At 35.4% G+C, this 12,893-nt stretch overlaps 2 protein-coding genes across 2 annotated transcripts; both read left to right on the forward strand.

The window, feature by feature from the left end:
- Positions 1 to 1,911: 1,911 nt before the first annotated feature.
- LOC121222084 (uncharacterized) lies at positions 1,912 to 2,735 on the forward strand. Its single transcript, XM_041101981.1, has 3 exons — positions 1,912 to 2,073; positions 2,298 to 2,378; positions 2,499 to 2,735. The coding sequence occupies exons 1-3, from the start codon at positions 1,912 to 1,914 to the stop codon at positions 2,733 to 2,735; spliced, it is 480 nt and encodes a 159-aa protein (XP_040957915.1).
- A 6,082-nt stretch (positions 2,736 to 8,817) lies between these two features.
- LOC107914951 (beta-amylase 1, chloroplastic) lies at positions 8,818 to 11,838 on the forward strand. The gene is given in 5 exon segments (XM_016844022.2): positions 8,818 to 9,677; positions 10,328 to 10,538; positions 10,637 to 10,747; positions 10,836 to 11,268; positions 11,271 to 11,838. Coding segments are annotated over 5 exon segments (1,761 nt in total). The 5' UTR covers positions 8,818 to 9,042; the 3' UTR covers positions 11,642 to 11,838.
- Positions 11,839 to 12,893: the final 1,055 nt, after the last annotated feature.

Raw genomic sequence — 12,893 nt, forward strand, 5'->3', positions numbered from 1 at the left:
GCTAATTTGATGGAGCTTCCGTTTGGGGAGTTCGATATGATATTGGGGATAGACTGGTTGGTCAAACATCGTGCAGTTTGGACTGTGCGACTAAAAGGGTCGTATTGAGAACTGATGAGGGTAATGAAGTAGTTGTGATTGGGGAACGTCGAAATTACTTTGGTAATGTGATCTCTGCACTGGTAGCTAAAAAACTGGTTCGCAAGGGATGTGAGGCGTATTTGGCCTAAGTAAGCGTTTCCGTTTCTGGGGACTCTACTGTAAAGGATATCAAAACTATGAGGGATTTTCTGGACGTCTTTTTTGAGGAGCTACCGGGTTTACCTCTGAATCTGGAAGTGGAGTTTGGGATTGAACTTTTCCCTGGTATAGCTCCGGTGTCTATCGCTCCCTATCGAATGACACCAAAGGAGCTTACGAGATCAAGGCTCAAATTCAGGAGTTATTGGATCGTGGGTTTATCCGCCCTAGTGTGTTCCGTGGGGAGCACCGGTACTATTTGTTAAGAAAAAGAATGGATCCATGAGGATGTATATCGACTACCGATAACTAAATAAGTTGACTATTAAGAACAAGTATCCACTTTCGAGGATTGATGATTTGTTTGACCAGTTCTGAGGGGCGCTTGTGTTCTCTAAAATTAACTTGCATTATGGGTATCATCAGTTGAGGGTTAAGGAGGTTGATGTGCATAAGATGGCATTTAAGACTCGTTATAGTCACTACGAGTTCCTAGTGATGCCATTTGGACTGACTAATGACGGTAACTTTCATAGATCTGATGAATCGATGGTTTCTGTCCTACCTGGATCGGTTTGTAGTGGTGTTCATTGATGACATATTGGTTTATTTGAGGACTGAGGATGAGTATGATGAGCAACTTAGGATTGTTATTCAGATTTTGAGGGAAAAATAGCTCTATGCTAAGTTCAGCAAGTGCAAGTTCTGGTTACGTGAAGTAACATTTCTGGGTTATGTGGTGTCTCTGAAGGGATTCGAGTTGATCCTCGAAAAATTAAGGTTGTATTGGATTGGAAACAACCTAGGAATGTGTTTGAGATTTGCAGCTTTTTGGAGCTAACAGGTTATTATCGACGTTTTGTGGAAGGGTTCTCCTTGATCGCAGCATCATTGACTAAGCTTCTGCGTAAGGGAGTTCCATTTGTCTAGACTGATGTGCAAAAAGAGAGCTTCGAGAAGTTCAAGGCTGTTCTAACTCAGGCTCCTGTTCTGATACAGCTTGAGCCCGGTAAGGACTTTGTGGTTTACAGTGATGCTTCACATGTCGGATTGGGGTGTGTATTGATGTAGGATGGCAAGGTGATAGTATATGCATTTCGTCAGCTCAAAACTTATGAAGCGAGCTATCCGATGCACGATTTGGAGTTGGCCGCCATTGTCTTTGCATTGAAAATCTGGAGGCATTATCTGTACGGTGAAAAGTGTATTATCTACACTGATCATAAAAGCCTCAAGTATCTCCTCACTCAGAAGGATTTAAATCTTAGGCAGCGTAGATGGGTTGAGCTACTTAAGGATTATGATTGTACCATTGAGTATCATCCCGTCCAGGCCAATATGGTGGGTGATGCGTTGAGCCGTAGAGCTATGACCGATCTGAGAGCGATGTTCACTCGACTTAGCCTATTCAATGATGGAAGTCTGTTGGTAGAACTTTAGGTCAAACCGACATGGATTGAACAGATTCGAGGTAAACAGTTAGGGGATAAGTCTCTTAGGTTACGTTTTCATCAGGTTGAGAATGGTGGCACTACTGATTTTGGGATAAACAGTGATGGGGTACTTTATTTCTGCGGTTGAATTCGTGTACGAAATTATGAGCATTTAAGGCAGTCGATTCTGAGAGAAGTGCATGGTAGTCCCAATACTATGTATCCCAACAGAAATAAGATGTACCGAGATCTTCAAGAATCGTACTGGTGGCCAGGGTTGCAGCGTGAGGTTACTGACTTCGTTGCTCGTTGTTTGACTTGTCAGCAGGTTAAGGCTAAACATCAATTACTTTCGGGTTTGCTGCAGTTGGTTAAGATACCGTTATTGAAATGGGAGCGAGTAACGATAGACTTCGTTAGTGGGTTGCCTCTAACACCCACAAAGAAGGATTTTGTCTGGGTCATCGTGGATCGATTGACCAAGCCTACTCACTTCATCCCAGTAAGGACAGGCTTTCTCTTCAGAAATTAGCTAAGCTCTACATATCGAAAATAGTGAGACTGCATGGGGTACCTATCTCGATCATTTCCGATAGGGATTCTCATTTCACGTTTCGGTTCTAGAAGAAGCTTCATGAGGCTCTGAGTTTAAGATTAGACTTCAGTACTGCTTTCTATCCTCAGACAGATAGTCAATCGGAGAGGGTGATTCAGATACTGGAAGACATGTTGAGGAGCTGTGTTATTGATTTCCGAGGCAGTTGGGAAGAGTACTTATCATTAGCGGAGTTTGCCTACAATAATAGCTTCTAGTCTAACATCCAGATGGCACCTTACGAGGCACTGTACGATCGTAAGTATCGCACTCCTTTATGTTGGACTGAGTTGGGTGAGCGACAAGTTTTGGGTCCTAAATTGGTGTCTGAGACTAAAGATAAGGTTAGACTGATTCGAGATCATCTAATAGCGGCTTCTGACAGGCAGAAGTCCTATGCAGATCAGAAGAGTAAGAATATCGAGTTTACAGTGGGGGACTTAGTTTTTCTCAAGGTCTCACCATGAAAAAAGGTTCTAAGGTTCGGTCGCAAGGACAAGTTGATCCCCCGATTTATTGGACCTTACCGCAGTCTAAAACGTGTGGGACCTGTCACTTATCAGTTAGAGTTACCTTCGGAGTTGGACAATATTTATGATGTTTTTCACGTCTCGATGTTGATGCGCTATGCTCTGATCCCACGCATGTTGCTTCTGTTGAGGAGATTGAGGTTAGGCCAGACATGACCTTCGAAGAGGAGCCAGTTTAGATTCTGGATCGTGATGTAAAGGTTCTTTGGAAAAAGTCTATTCCCTTAGTGAAAGTTCTGTAGCGTAATCATAGACTGAGGAGACTACGTGAGAGCCTGAGGATGCGATGCGTCAGCAATATCCTCATATGTTCTTATCAGGTAAAATTTAGAGGACGAAATTTTCTTTTAGGGGGTAGAGTTGTAACGCCCCAAAATTTTTAATTTCATTATTGTGAAAATATGACTAAAAAATCTGTCAGCTTTAGTGGTTATATGTTCTAGGAGTGTTTGGATGGTCCCAAGTTCAAGCCTTCGCTTGGGCAAATTTTGGTATTTTGAATGAATTAGGTCTTACTCTTGTTCAGTAGGTTTTTATTTGATTGTTGGGTAAATTATATCAGAATGGGCTTGCTGGTTTGGTGGTTAAATGGTGTGTTATTATGATAGAGGTCTTGTGTTTGAATCCCTATGCAGGCAAGGGTATTATTTTTGCTCAGATTTCGGGATAGAGTTGTATAATAGGGGGATTCTGAGTAGTGGATATGTAGTGGGAATTAGGGGAGAAGATTAAGGGATTTTGAGGGTTATCGAGATTTTATTTTATTTTATTTCCCCATAACCGAATTTAAACTCTCTTTTTCAAAAAAAAATTATGCCGTCTATTCTTCTTCCTCTCCTCTTGCCTAAATTCTCTAAGTTTTTCCATCTTTCTCTTATTTTTCTTCTTCTTGATTTTTCCCTAATCCATTTATTTTCTTTCGTTTTCGTACGCAGTTAGTGCTCTCTTAGTTTCGGTAAGTGTTTCTCTTCGTTTCTGTCATGAATAGTGGTAATGTTTTTCTCTACGATTTGAGCGTAGGGGGAGGCTCGAATTGGTGAATTCAGTGTTCTTGTCTTAACAATAGTTAAACAGAGTGTTATCATTGGTGGTAAGTTGGGTTTCTGTTCGTTCTTGGTTGTCAATTCTCTTGTAAATCCATTAAATTGATGTTGAGTATCATGATTTTAGGCCTTGAAGTGCTCAGGAGTGATTAGGTATCAAAAAGATACCAGGTGTGTACCCGAAACGCAAAAATAAGGGATTCAGCAAAAATCCAAATTGCTTGCTATTTGGACAGCAACATAGGCTAACTTTGAAAAATATCCATCAATTGTGGAAATCAATTATAGGATGGAAAAAATATGAAATTAAATCTTATTTAGTCTAGTTTCTTGTAGAAGAAACGGTGTAAGTAATGGAATTGTAAATCGTGAGTTATAATAAACTTGTGAGACAAGGTCAGAATGAATTTGAGTTTCCCTGTTCTGACTTTGGAAAATTATCAAAAATTGGAGAAAAATAATTAGGGGTTAAAATTTACATGTTTAAATTATTAATGAGTCTATTTTCAATAGAAACAAATGGAAACATCATCCAAATTTTGTACTAAGAGATAATTAATTTTTAGCAAAGAAGGGTCGAAGCTGTCAAATAGCAGAATGGGGGTAAGTTCGAAGATTTTACTGTACTTTTTGGCTGAACCAAAAATTTTAAAAATTTTATGGTAGAAAGTTATTTGAGTCTATTTAATTCAAAATTCTGTAGCTCAAGATATAAATAATTTAGTAACAGTTATTGAAGTAGACAGCTTTGAAGGAACATATAAGTAAATAGTGAAAACATATATGAATAATTATTAAAAATGGATCACGTGGCCAAGGCAATCTGGGCCGAGTGAGCCACATGGGCATGTGAGCCCATTTTTCTGAGAAGTTCTCAAAATTGGTGGTGCCAAACTGTATCGCTCCACCAAAAAAGGATTATTTTTCTAAATCCCCCAATTTTTCAGAAATAGTAATATTTCTCTAATATTTATACAGGTGGCGTTATTCTACATGACTCCACCAAAAAAATGAATATTTTTTATTTAGTTTGCTGATATGGCATGTTGTTGGTGCCAAACTCTTTGTGTCCACCAATTTTTATTGTAAATTTCGAGTCATTTACATGTATAATTAGAAAAGTTGGTCATTTTTATAATTAAATAAAATTTTAAGGCCATTTGTGTAAAAGAAAAAAAACCCTGTTTTTACTTGGGAATGTGGTAGAAGGTCTAGTTTGTTTGATAAGGAACGTCTTGATATGGCTTCATGAATATATGTCAGACTTGACGCTTTCCATATCACAAACTCTATAATCTTACAAGTGCTACTTCGATCATTATTAATGATAAGTAGTTTAAATTAATTTATTTAAGGATTTTACATAAAAATATTAAAAGATAAAAAAATGTTATTGTAATAATATTTGTTACTTTAAAATGTCACTTACCATCATAGCTAGTGTCTAAGACCCTATTAACTAACTTCCAAAATAAGAATATTGTTGGTTAGGATCTACAAAACAATCTTCTTAAAGCTACCTCCACACCTTAACAAGAGGATAATTCTCTCTTTATGACTCTCCAAAATCATTTTTGATCACCCATTCTTAAATTGCGTATCAACTGTGATATAATACAATATTAACTTATCAATCAAGCACAAAAAACATCTTATCAATATTATCTACCAAATTTAAAACTAGATGCTAAAATTTATTTCATAATAACGTGGACCACAACATTATTGTTAGTGTACTAAAGCCCAACTTTTAGATTGAGTTTGGATAGACGGTACGTTTATCTGCAATTAATGTAAAAATAGCAGTGATGATGAGATTAGATATTGTATCGATACTATAGTGTGAGACAAAAAGTAAGCTAAACGTATTGCATTGCACCCCACCACCGATCCAAATCCACCCGTAGTTTTTGATTGAATTTGTTGATTTGAGAAAATTAAAATACATGTATAAAAAATTTAATAGAGAAATAAATTCAATTATTTTTATTTTATTCTATTTCATTAAAGATTGTATTATCTTTTATCAAACAATCTAATTGTACTCAATATTTAATTTTAACTAATATATCAAATAAATTTTATAACTTAAATTCAACACTTAATTTTTTAGTGTTTAGTTTTTCAATTTATCAACATTGTCTAAATAATACATATTTCCATAAAAATTTTAAAAGAGGAAAAAACATGAAAACTATTTTTTTTAATTTTTAAACTATTCGTTAGATGCATTCATGAGTCATCCAGGCTGAATTTAAGTAGGATATTAATAAACTTTATACTTGTACAAGCTCAGCCTAGCTTGAGTTGAAATATGAGTCTAAAGTTTTTTCCAAATTTCTCATATTTGCAAATGGTTGACCAAATCCATTTTAAGCTACCATATTTTCCAAACTTTTTTGAAAAATATTTATATTACTTTTTTAGTGTATTTCATTTTCATTTTACAATCAATGTTTGGAGTTTATAATTATCCCTCTTAAAAATGTCGTATCCAAGATTCAAACCCACATTTATCCAAACTTATTTTGGGCCTAATATTAATATCTAAACATGCCAAATTTCTCAGTGAACATTCAAGTTTGAATGAATAATCCAATCCTTAAACAAATCTACTATTCATAACTTCTAATCCTTAAACAAATTTACATTCAAACCCAAAATATCTAAATTATTACGATAACTAAAGTTTCAACGAGTTTTGTCGATATCCTTAATCCAGTTTATATAATTAAAAAGATATAATGATTTTTTTGGCTCTCCAACTTTCTAAAAAAGTAATTTTGACCCTCTATTTATATTTTGTCTTTTAGTCCTTAAACTTGTAATTTTTTTATCAAATCACCCAAAATGGGTGGAAAAGTTAATGTTTGGTACCTTTGCTAATGTGACATACACGTGGATAACATGCCAATATTTAATTATTTTTTTAAATTAAAAACATAAAAAATTACATTTTTATATTTTTAACCATTTAATTTTAGAAATAATTTTTAAAATTTTAAAAAATTAATTTAATGCTGACATGTCATTCACGTGGCAATCCACGTGTATGCTACGTCAGCAAAGTTACAAATGTTAATTTTTCAATCTATTTTGAGGTGACTTGATAAAAAAATACAAATTTAGAGGTTAGAATAGGGGCGTAGCTAGGGGCTGGCAGGGGCCTTAACCCTCTAAAATGAAAAATTTTCTACTTAGACTCTTTAAAATCTTAAAATTTTTATTTAAATTAATAAAGGTAAAATTATCCTTTGGTCCGCTTAAAAATGATAAAATTTTAATTTAATCCTTTAAAAATTATAAAGATATAAACTATTAAAATGATAAAATTATATTTTTATTATCGTAAAAATTATAATTTAATTTTTCCCCAATAAAAATTTTCTATCTTCGTCTCATATTAGAAAGGGTGAAAAGTTAAATAAAAGGATAAAATGACTCTTTTTTTTTGGTAATGTTAAAGGATGATTATGTGAATTAAAAAAATATTACACCGATGTAAAAATTTAATTCTCAAATATTCTAAATTTTAATTACTATCTTATCTATGATGTTTCCTACAAAGTTCAAAATTATGGGGTATGGGTCGATTTAATTACTATCTTATCTATGATGTTTCCTACAAAGTTCAAAATTATAGGGTATGGGTCGATTTCACTTTACAAATCTTAAGCAAAAAGTTGGCAGCAGTCCCCAGAATGTATCCAAGATTCAAGGGTGATCCACACAAGAATCAAAAGTGAATCAGAGCCACCAATTCCCAATCATATGAAATCAGGCCAGACCCTAAATTCGATTTCTACCATTGATTTATACTGAATCACCCGATATTACAGACCTTATGTGTCTTAAACCAACAGAAGGTGGCATTATCTACTGTCCTACTGCCTCTTAAAACCATCCACCTGTCCCCCTGCTTGCCCCTTGCGTGGACATCTAGGTAGCCTTACAAACAAAACACTAAATCCTCTTATCCTATGTCTTAAGCCGAAAGGATCGGACGCGTGAATGTTCCCTTCTAAACACGTGCCTCTATCTCATTCAGTATCCTATTTTTTAGTCCCTCACTCTAAAAACACGCGTTCACAACACTTATTTAATCTAACCGTCTATTCTCACGTGAGTCCAGCAATCGTAGCTGTTGCCTCCTGGATCGCCCCTCCTCTCGCCATGTAACGAAAAGGACACGTGTCGAGAAGCTAATAAATTACAAAATTTCAACATAAACCATGAAATATTTTGTTCTAAGTTTCTAAAAACTCAAAAATTACAAAAAAAAGACTTAAATTAACTTACCAAATGAGCTTGGAACCTCAAAACCTAAATTTTCCCTTTTTCTTTCTTTCTTTCTTTCCTTTTCTGTTTCGTTTGCCTATTCTGTTTCTATTTATCTTTTTCTATCTTTTATTTCTTTTATTTAATTAGTTTAATATAATAACAATAAAATAATAAAATAATATTATTTACTTAAATAATAAGTAAATATTTAATAATTACTAATAAATGTATTTCATTTTTCCACATGTCATATGTATCATACATTTGTCAATTTTTTTCTTTATTTAAAATAATATAATATAATATATAAATATCTTTTACTTAATTAATAAGTATGTATATATATTAATTACAAATGTATACATATATTTATTACACATGTATTTATAATTATCATACACTTGTCACTTTTTATGGTTTAATTATTGGTTTAGTCCTTTCATCTTTTTCTATTCTATAATTAACTTTCACACTTAATTCAATTTAATCCTAATACTCAATTAACTTTAATTCAACTAAATTCACTTAACTAAAATTCGATTGATCATGTAACTAACTGTATAAATATTTTAAATAATTATTTACGAGTCTGTTTTGCTAAAATAGAGACTTGATAATTCACTTTTTAATGCCCACCTTTTTTAAGTCATGGATGTCCACTTATCTTGCCACATAGCGAAAATGTCACGTGTCGAGAAACTAACGGGTTTTTAGAATTAATCCTTTTAAATTTCGTTTCTATAAATAATTCATCTCACAACGCGTTCAACCCTCAGCACACATTCAAAGCCGGAAACATCCCCAACTGAATAAATTTACGCAAAACAAAAAAGAAAGAAAAGGGTGTAAGATTCATTTCCTTTTTTCTTCTCATCTCTGACAGGTAATCGGAAAAGACAAACAGTTCGAATAAATAGAAAATGGCGTTGAATTTGGCGCATCAGATTGGTTCTCTAGCCGGGACACAAATTGCAGCTGAAGTCACCACCGGAGAACAATCATCCTCAGCGACGGCTGATGTGTCGGGATTTCGGAAAGTTCCATTGGCGAATCTCCGATGCAACGCCCCAGGAGAAGCTCTGTCCCCTCCAATGTTAACTCCACCGTTGACGCCGCGAAGCGCGGCAAACAGGTCGGCTATGATGAGTCTGTCGCTGCGTCCGGATCTGTCCGCCGCTTTCCAGGCTTTCGGGACGTTATCACCGCTGGAGACGGCTGAGGAGTCATCGGCGTCGGTGGCGTGGAAGGAGGGAGGGAAGAAAGAGGAGAAGAAAGGGGTTCCGGTTTACGTGATGATGCCGTTGGATAGCGTGACGAACGGGAATACGGTGAATAGAAAGAAGGCGATGAATGCGAGTCTCCACGCGCTGAAAAGCGCGGGAGTGGAGGGGATAATGATTGACGTTTGGTGGGGTCTGGTGGAGAGGGAAGCGACGGGTGCTTACAATTGGGGTGGCTACGCCGAGCTTCTCGAGATGGCTAAGAAGCATGGCCTTAAAGTCCAGGCTGTCATGTCATTCCATCAGTGTGGGGGCAACGTCGGTGACTCTTGCATGTTCGTATTCCTCCTTACCTCTCTTTACTGTTTAACCTTTAAAAGTTAAACCCTTCTTTTTCTTCAAGATCCCGTTACTCAGCTTATGTAAATTTTATTTAAAAAAATAGTAATTTTAAATTAATTTTTGTGGGGATGGGATCACTTTTTGAAAATCAAGAAGAAAGAAAGTTTACACGTTTGATTAATTATTGATTACAAGTCAATCATTTGCTTATTTTTGAATTTGAAAGAGACGATCAGATGAACCAACGTTTTTAAAAAAAAAATTAGATGAAGGGATAACGTAAGCTTTCATTGCATCTTTTTACAAAAGTTGGGTAAAAAGGGGACCGAAAGAAATTAAATTTGAAGATAGATATGGAAATAATTTTTCAGAACCTATTTTAGAAGTTCATGAATCAGAACAATTTTTTTTTTACGAAGGATAAGGACCCATTTTCACGGAGGGTACGGTGGTAGCTTTCATTTCTCTCCATCTCTCCAGGCAGGGAATATGGGGTTTGTATGGAAATTTTCATAGGCCCCCATACGGTGGTCCAAATCCTGTATTTTTATCTAAATTTTTATTGAATCAAATATTGGGATGTATTGATTTGATGTTATGGAGCTACTCTTTTAAAGAAAAAAATATGGTTGTTTTTGTACAGTATTCCTTTGCCCAAATGGGTTACAGAGGAGATCGAGAAGGACCCAGACCTCGCATACACTGATCAATGGGGAAGAAGGAACTACGAATACCTTTCACTTGGTTGCGATAACCTTCCTGTCTTGAAAGGCCGTACGCCTGTTCAGTGTTATGCTGATTTCATGCGTGCCTTTAGGGACAATTTCAAACACCTCCTTGGTGATACCATTGTGGTAATTCTTCTAATTTACTAGTAATTGTTGATCCCATGTTGTCTCATCCTCTTGGAAGAATTCAACTGCTAAGGAATTACCATTGTTTTTCACTACAGGAAATCCAAGTCGGAATGGGTCCGGCAGGTGAGCTTCGGTACCCTTCGTACCCGGAGGCGAATGGGACATGGAAGTTCCCTGGAATTGGAGCCTTCCAATGTTATGATAAGGTACCCTGACATTACACTGCTCTCTCTTGTTTCTATTTCAGACTAGGTTCTGTTTTGGTGTTAATAATATGGATGTTATTTGATGCAGTATATGCTTAGCAGCCTAAAAGCAGCGGCTGAATCGGCGGGTAAGCCAGAATGGGGTAGCACTGGCCCAACTGATGCTGGTCACTACAACAATTGGCCAGAAGATACGCCTTTTTTCAAGAAAGAAGGTGGTGGCTGGAATACGCCATATGGTGAATTCTTCCTTACCTGGTACTCTCAGATGCTGTTAGAACACGGGGAGAGAATTCTATCGTCCGCAACATCGATTTTTGACGGTGCAGGTGTGAAGATCTCTGTGAAAGTTGCGGGAATCCACTGGCATTATGGAACCCGATCCCATGCTCCTGAACTCACAGCTGGGTACTATAACACAAGGTACCGAGATGGTTACCTCCCGATCGCTCAAATGCTAGCACGTCATGGTGCCGTTTTCAACTTCACTTGCATAGAGATGCGGGATCATGAGCAGCCCCAAATGCCTTGTGTGCACCTGAGAAGCTAGTGAAGCAAGTTGCTTTAGCAACAGGAGCAGCACAAGTTCCACTTGCCGGGGAGAATGCACTTCCCCGTTATGATGAATACGCCCACGAGCAGATCTTACGAGCTTCATCGTTGAATGTCGATGGCTCAGCAGTTGATAGAGAGATGTGTGCATTTACGTACTTGAGGATGAACCCATCGCTCTTTCATCCGGACAATTGGAGACGGTTTGTTGCATTCGTGAAGAAGATGAATGAGGGAAAAGGAGCTCGTCGGTGTTGGGAAGAGGTGGAGCGGGAAGCCGAACAATTCGTGCATGTCACGCAGCCTTTCATTCAGGAGGCCGCCGTTGCCCTTATGCATTAGCGTAGCTTAGTAAAGAGTTTGTATTAATAACAGTTCCTCAAGGATTCTGAAATGATATAGTTTTTCCTTTCACATTTTTTTCCCATGCAGTGGCTAGGGAAAAAATGCATGTTGTATGATTTGGTATTCGATTTTACTTTGTACCAAATAGTTCCAACTCTTTCCAATTTTAAGCAAGGATGATATACATTAGATTATTTATTTGCCTTTTTTAAAAGATATTAGGATTTGAATTTTTTAAAGAAAGGATTTTACGTTTATAAATATGGTAAAAGTATCACAATGTTTATAAACTACTGTTAAAATATATTTGTATATTTAAATTTAGTCTTCAATTTTTATATATTTATGTAATTTGATCTATTCTTTGATTGAAAGTAAATTAAAAAATTTCGAATCTAGTTGCCTGGCTAGCAAATTAAAAAAAAAATCTAAGCTCTCTTAAATTTTTAAAAAATTATAAATTAATTGTTAAAAATTTAGAATTAAAATTTTTTATTAAAGCATTAAAAAGTTTCTAATTTTAAAATTATAAAAATTTGGTGTAAACATATTAAAAGTTTCTTATTAGTTTATAATTTTAAAATTATAAAAGTTATATAAAAAATTGATAAATACAGATACATATTCAAATAACTATAAAGTAGAATCAAATTAGTCAACATCCTCTCAATTTAATGACAAAAACATTTATGTCGTGACACGAGAGCTTAGGTTGAATTACTAGCAACTCCATCCTTACCCTCAATTATTAAAAAAATAGAATCAAATTATTTACAGATGAAGAATAAAAATGGCTATGTAGTGAAGGGTGAGTATTTGTTCCGCGTAAAAATATATGGTACACTATTTTTAAAAAAGGTATATGATAATTTTTTAAAACTGTTTGTAGTAAAAAAAAACAATACACCACACCGTACTTATACTTTTTTAAAAAAAATTAAAATGGTTGGATTTGGTTGCTTTTTAGAATGCAAAATTACCGAAAGGAAGCGTGGGATACTTCGGATGATAAATTTTTGGAGAGGAAGTTTGAGATCCAAGTTCAACAAAAGGAACTCTTTTTGAACTTTGACCATAAGAGGTATTGGAAAATCATGGTTTGAAAAAAAATTGGAGTGTCTGAATATCAAATACTCTTAAGAGAGTTCTACATTCTATATGATGACAACAGATTTGCTTCCCATCAAACATATACCCATTTCTTCCATCTTTCAATTACAAAATAAATTAAACCTCAAATTCAATCTCT

Source organism: Gossypium hirsutum, chromosome D10 (assembly GCF_007990345.1).
Source record: "Gossypium hirsutum isolate 1008001.06 chromosome D10, Gossypium_hirsutum_v2.1, whole genome shotgun sequence".
NCBI lineage: Eukaryota > Viridiplantae > Streptophyta > Magnoliopsida > Malvales > Malvaceae > Gossypium > Gossypium hirsutum.

What these genes read in the sequence shown, in the direction of transcription:
- LOC121222084 (XM_041101981.1), top strand. Translation starts at nt 1,912, where the DNA reads ATGTACCGAGATCTTCAAGAATCGTACTGGTGGCCAGGGTTGCAGCGT. An exon ending in CGTTATTGAAATGGGAGCGA is followed by an intron (nt 2,074 to 2,297) that starts GTAACGATAGAC and finishes TTTCGGTTCTAG; the next exon opens with AAGAAGCTTCATGAGGCTCT. An exon ending in CAGATAGTCAATCGGAGAGG is followed by an intron (nt 2,379 to 2,498) that starts GTGATTCAGATA and finishes TCTAACATCCAG; the next exon opens with ATGGCACCTTACGAGGCACT.